This window comes from Chlorocebus sabaeus, chromosome 16, assembly GCF_047675955.1.
Source record: "Chlorocebus sabaeus isolate Y175 chromosome 16, mChlSab1.0.hap1, whole genome shotgun sequence".
Classification (NCBI taxonomy): Eukaryota; Metazoa; Chordata; class Mammalia; order Primates; family Cercopithecidae; genus Chlorocebus; species Chlorocebus sabaeus.
The window spans coordinates 70,058,852-70,064,939 of record NC_132919.1 but is presented as its reverse complement, the minus strand read 5'-3'; the positions used below and the strand labels follow the sequence as shown (position 1 = coordinate 70,064,939).

Below are 6,088 nucleotides of genomic sequence, written 5' to 3'. Positions count from 1 at the left end.
TTTTGTATTTTTAGTAGAGACAGGGTTTCACCATATTGGCCAGGCTGTTCTTGAGCTCCTGACCTCAGGTGATCCGCCCACCTCAGCCTCTCAAAGTGCTGGGATTACAGGCCTAAGCCATAGCACCCAGCCTCATTATCTTATTATTTGTTTAGTGGCTCTCTCTCCCACTGGCCTTCAACTCCACAAGGGCAGTGACCCTGACTGTCGGGGACATAAACCAGCAGTCCATGGGCATGCATATTTTTCTCTGGCTTGCACAGCGTTTTATCAAAACTTCAATTCATTCCTGTAATCCCAGCACTTTGGGAGGCCGAGGCAAGTGGATCACCTGAGGTCAGGAGTTCAAGACCAGCCATGTTGGGAATAGTGGCTCACGCTTGTAATCCCAGCACTTTGGGAGACCAAGGCATGCGGATCACGAGGTCAGGAGTTCGAGACCAGCCTGGCCAAAACAGTAAAACCTCATCTCTACTAAAAATACAAAAATTATCTGGGTGTGGTGGTGTGTGCCTGTAATCCCAGCTACTCAGGAGGCTGAGGCAGGAGAATCGTTTGAACCTGGGAGGCAGAGGTTGCAGTGAGCCGAGATCGTGCCATTGCATTCCAGCCTGGGTGGCAGAGCTAGACTCAGTCTCACAAAAAAAAAAAAAGCCAGCCACCATGGTGAAACCTCGTCTCTACTAAAAATGTTTTAAAAAACTAGCCAGGGGTGGTGGTGGATGCCTGTAATCCCAGCTACCCGGGAGGCTGAGGCAGGAGAATTGCTTGAACCCAGGAGACGGAGGTTGCAGTGAGCCGACACAGTGCCACTGCACTCCAGCCTCAGTGACAAAGTGAGACTCTGTCTCAAAAAAAAAAAAAAAAAATCAATTTATTGGCAGTATTTAAAAATCAAGAGATTTTATGTAAACACCTACATTTCCTGGCACTCTTGAAAAAGATCTAGCACAACGGGCGGGAGGTGAGCGGCTACTGCAGCCCATAGTTCTTACTCCAGCCCCCAGTCCACCCCATTACATCACACTTGGCTGTTTGCGCTCCTTGATCCTACTTACCTGCCTGGCCCCGGAGGCCTTTGAGTCTAAAACCCCTGGTCTCTTTTCACCACTCTACTTATCCCTGCAACTGAGAGTGTTGAAATAAATAAACTGAGAGCAAGCAAGGGTGACTGTTTTGAAGGAAATATTTCTTTTTTTTTTTTTTTTTTTTTTTTTGAGACGGAGTCTCGCTCTGTAGCCCAGGCTGGAGTGCGGTGGCCGGATCTCAGCTCACTGCAAGCTCCGCCTCCCGGGCTTACGCCATTCTCCAGCCTCAGCCTCCCAAGTAGCTGGGACTACAGGCGCCCGCCACCTTGCCCGGCTAGGTTTTTTTTGTATTTTTTAGTAGAGACGGGGTTTCACCGTATTATCCAGGATGGTCTCGATCTCTTGACCTCGTGATCCGCCCGTCTCGGCCTCCCAAAGTGCTGGGATTACAGGCTTGAGCCACCGAGCCCGGCCTGAAGGAAATATTTCATCTAAACTCTGGGAAGGCTCTACTCCACATAAGCTGTGCGACATGAAGGACGCCCCCTGGTGCCAGAATTATTCTCAGGGAGGGCCCAGAACCAGTTACTATCCCTTGAACTCATGCCAATGAGCTGGGCACACTTTTTCCTTGGATGGATTAATCTAATCTAAATGAAAATGTTAGATCAGATTAACCCACTTTAGAATAAATCTAAATGGCAATCTAAATTATGCGGTTACCGTTTTGATTATATTATTGTATGCTGATTAATCAAACTGCCGCCCTAAATCCCGCTGTGACTCAGTGGGTAGTAGGGTGGGTAGGTAGGTGGGTTTGACAAAACGGGGATTTGTCGTGTTTGGGAGGCTCAGCATCTACGTCCTCTCTAAGGAGTGTTCATCTACCCTATGAAACACCCCTTTTCGAGCAGGCAGGGATGCAACAGGGTCAAGAAGGTGGAACGTACCAAACGACACAGTGCGTAGGCGAGCTCGAAACCTCGGCCGGTTTTCTCGGCTTGCGGACACCGTCCAACCGCACTGCGCAGGCGCCGAGCCAGACCAAGCTTTCCCTCCCCCTCCCAGCTCTCCTAGAGTCAAGAGGACGCCCTCCTACCGCAGACTTTCTGCGCAAGCGCCATCCTATGTCCCCGCCCCCAAACCAATTGGAAGTTGCGCCGCCTGGGTGCTTGGGGCACGACGCCGTGGGTGGGGTTGGGACGTGAGGGCAGCACGCTGGCGTCACAGGCGCGGCTATATAAGTGAACACAGGCACCGCCCCTCTGTCCCAGTCACTGAGCCGCCGCCGAGGACTCAGCAGCCTCCCCCTCGAGCCCCCTCGCTTCCCGACGTTCCGTCCCCCCTGCCCGCCTTCTCCCGCCGCCGCCGCCGCCGCCTTCCGCAGGCCGTTTCCACCGAGGAAAAGGAATCGTATCGTATGTCCGCTATCCAGAACCTCCACTCTTTCGGTAAGCTATGGGAAAGGTCGCGGGCTCGGGTGGGGCAGCGGGGCCTTCCGGGCCCGGAGACGTGTTTCGGGAAGCTGCCAAGCGCTCCGGGCCTTCGTAAGCTCTGGCAGGGGAAACTTGTCCAGGGTCGCAGGGCAGCGGGATCAAGTCCTGGGCCCCGGGGTCGGACCCTGAGCGCGACCGGAAGGAGCAGGCGGGAGGTCAGCCCTTGGGCGGGCTCGGCGTCTCGGTGGCGCATTTACTAATGGCTCCCGGACCTCCTCGGGCCACACCCGCCCCTCCCGTCACCCTTGCGTCACGTCCGTTACGTCACCACCCGTTGTCACGGAGTCGGAGGGAAAGGCGGTGCCAGCCCTAAGTGGCAGGCTTGCGCACCAATGGGGGTGGTAGGCTTAGCCCCGCCTCGGGAGCTCGGGTTCCGGCGGGTTGCATCAGCCGGGTGGGGCACCGCCTGCCAGCTCGGACTCCCCCGACACGTGATCGGCTTCCCAGGGAGGGCAGGAGGCCCGGGCGTTCTCCGAGTCTGGGGAAGCCGGGCGTCCCGGACTGGCGTGCTCGGGGAGAGCCAGCAAAGGACACATACGGCCTGGCCCAAGTCCTGACGATTTCAGTGTTGTTTTCTGCACGCGCAAAACACCTGGGAGCCGGGGACATGGCAGTGGTATCTGATCTTTGACAGCTCTGAACGAGCTTAACCTTTATTTTCAGACCCCTTTGCTGATGCAAGTAAGGGTGATGACCTGCTTCCTGCTGGCACTGAGGATTATATCCATATAAGAATTCAACAGAGAAACGGCAGGAAGACCCTTACTACTGTCCAAGGGATCGCTGATGATTACGATAAAAAGAAACTAGTGAAGGCGTTTAAGAAGGTAGGTCTTTAGTGAGATTGCGGGAAAGTCCTAATCAATTTGTCTGCAAGGGGGTGCTAGCTGTGTTGTATTTATTGTTAGCAGAAGGGGTGACAAATGCGTTCATGCTCTTGCTAGGCCTAATTTGGTTTGTTTCCTTTGTGCTTGCAGAAGTTTGCCTGCAATGGTACTGTAATTGAGCATCCAGAATATGGAGAAGTAATTCAGCTACAGGGTGACCAACGCAAGAACATATGCCAGTTCCTCGTAGAGGTGAGTTCAGTCACTTCTTGATTTGTGCCCCTCTGCTGGCAGATCTCAGATCCTGTGTATTAGCTTCTGCTGGGGACATAAAAGTTGGCTTTGTAAGGCTGAGCAAAACCTCAGTTGGATTTTAAATTACGTTGACTTCTGTTTTATAGAAAAAAGCAGAAGGGACTTGTCTACCTTTGGTTAACTGTTTCTGTGGATCTGCTTTACAGATGCAAATTTGAATAGCACATAGATGCATTGTAAAATAAGCCAAATGCTGGGTTGTTCCTGTATTTGTAAGGACATGAGTTTTTAAAAATGAATTTCTTGAGTATTAATACTAAAATACTGTTACATTATCGGCTCTTGATACAATTGAAGAGGTTTCAGATACCTGATGAGTCTCATTCTCCCACTAATTCAGAATCTTGGAAGGCACTGAGTGTTCAAAAAAGGTAGCTCTTAACTGAGGACGGTCCGTTGAACCACTGTGCACCCCTGGCTCTTGGGCAGTGTAGTAGCAGGGAGACAGGGTTGATGACATTAGAAATGGAGGCTTTAACTCTCCCTGTCCCCCGTTTAAAACTTTGCCCTTTTGTCTTTTCAGATTGGACTGGCTAAGGACGATCAGCTGAAGGTTCATGGGTTTTAAGTGCTTGTGGCTCACTGAAGCTTAAGTGAGGATTTCCTTGCAATGAGTAGAATTTCCCTTCTGTCCCTTGTCACAAGTTTAAAAACCTCACAGCTTGTATAATGTAACCATTTGGGGTCCGCTTTTAACTTGGACTAGTGTAACTCCTTCATGCAATAAACTGAAAAGAGCCATGCTGTCTAGTCTTGAAGTCCCTCATTTAAACAGAGGTCAAGCAGTAGGCGCCTGGCAGTGTCAAGCCTGAAACCAAGCAATACCGGCATGTTTCAGCCAAGCCCAGAGCCCTAAGATCACAAACAACTATGGCCGGAACCTCCTCGGCTCTCCCTCTGCAGAGTTCCTTGCCCTAACAGAATGTTACCACCTGAACAGTCCTCGGTGAATCTGAGAGGAGAGGATGGGGTAAGGCAGCAGCACCAGCTGTACTACTGGAAGGGAGCTTTTGGTGGTAGATCCCCTGGTGTCTCCAACCTGACCAGGTGGACAGAGCTCAGAGAGGCCCTCTTATCGCTAGCAAGGTGATAGGACATCTGGCTTGCCACAAAGGTCTGTTTGACCAGACATATCCTAGCTAAGGGATGTCCAAACATCAGAATGTGAGGCCAACCTTCTACCAGAGTTAAACTTTTGACAAGGGAACAAATCTCAAACTGATCCATCAGTCATGTAGCTAGCTGTAGAGCTTGCAACTTAGTAGCAGCAGCTGCCCAATGCCATGTGAAGTAACAAACTGGTTTTTGGTTTTTTTCCCCCTTCAGTTTTAATGTTATGTGTAATGTATTTAAACCCTTATTTAAATAAAACTTGTTTTCAGAAATACCTGACTTGCAGATTATTTACATATAATCGATCTTGTGCATATAAAGGAGCCATAGAAATGGCCAGTGGAGGATTGGTCCACACCCACAGCTTCTCAACAGGGGCCTGAACTTGGCCAAGAAAAACTTGATGAGCTTGTCCCTCTGTGGTCAACTGTATTTTTGTTCGTTTGTTTTTTGAGACGGAGGTTTGCCCTTGTTGCCCAGGTTAGAGTGCAGTGGCACAATCTCAGCTCACTACAACTTCCGCCTCTCAGGTTCAAGGAATTCTCGTGCCTCAGCCTCCGTAATAGCTGGGATTACAGGCAGCATGCCCAGCTAATTTTTGTATTTTTAGTAGAGACAGTTTAGCCATGGTGGCCAGGCTGGACTCAGACACCTGGCCTCAAGTGATCTGCCTCCCTTGGCCTCCCAAAGTGCTGGGATTACAGGCATGAGCCACCACGCCCAGCCAGTCAACTGTTTTTGCAAGCAGCCAGAGTCATGCTGTCTTGTTAATCAGTGTCCTAGAGAGTGGGTTGCTTGGAAATCTAGGAGCCCCCTCAGTAGTAACAGCCTTGGTTTAGAGGTGCAGTGTGGAGAGTAAATGCAAGGGCTATAAAAAGGACAGTCATGCTGTGGGTTAAGGTCCACAAATCGCTAGCAATGTGTGTACTCTGGGTAGTGAGTTTGTAGTATTAGAAGGTTTAATGAAGTATTTGGAGAGCTGAAGTTAGGTGTTGGGAGGCCATCCCTCATGAAGGACAATGAATGGCAACTAAAAGACCCAAGTTCTGTTCCTGGGTCCGTTAGTTTAGTTAAAAAGGCAAAGTTCTCCCACCACACATGTCTGAATGCAGTCACGCACTGCCTAAGGATGCGTCATTCAATGAGCCTCACAGTCGTGCTACAGTTAAGATTATAATACTGTATTTTTACGGTACCTTTTGTGTGTTCAAATACACAGATAATTAACATTGTATTACAATGGCCTACAGCAGGCTTGTGTGGACGGCTTTGAATGTGGCCCAACACAAACTAATACATTTTGCTAAAA

At 50.0% G+C, this 6,088-nt stretch overlaps 1 protein-coding gene across 1 annotated transcript; it reads left to right on the top strand.

The window, feature by feature from the left end:
* The first annotated feature begins 2,283 nt into the window (after positions 1-2,283).
* Positions 2,284-4,407, top strand: EIF1 (eukaryotic translation initiation factor 1). The gene is made up of 4 exons (XM_008012710.3): positions 2,284-2,479; positions 3,188-3,351; positions 3,502-3,603; positions 4,190-4,407. Exons 1-4 carry the CDS (start codon positions 2,449-2,451, stop codon positions 4,232-4,234), a joined length of 342 nt encoding a protein of 113 aa, XP_008010901.2. The 5' UTR covers positions 2,284-2,448; the 3' UTR covers positions 4,235-4,407.
* The last annotated feature ends 1,681 nt before the right edge of the window (positions 4,408-6,088 follow it).

What these genes read in the sequence shown, in the direction of transcription:
- EIF1 (XM_008012710.3), top strand. Translation starts at nt 2,449, where the DNA reads ATGTCCGCTATCCAGAACCTCCACTCTTTCG. An exon ending in CCAGAACCTCCACTCTTTCG is followed by an intron (nt 2,480 to 3,187) that starts GTAAGCTATGGG and finishes CTTTATTTTCAG; the next exon opens with ACCCCTTTGCTGATGCAAGT. An exon ending in TATGCCAGTTCCTCGTAGAG is followed by an intron (nt 3,604 to 4,189) that starts GTGAGTTCAGTC and finishes TTGTCTTTTCAG; the next exon opens with ATTGGACTGGCTAAGGACGA.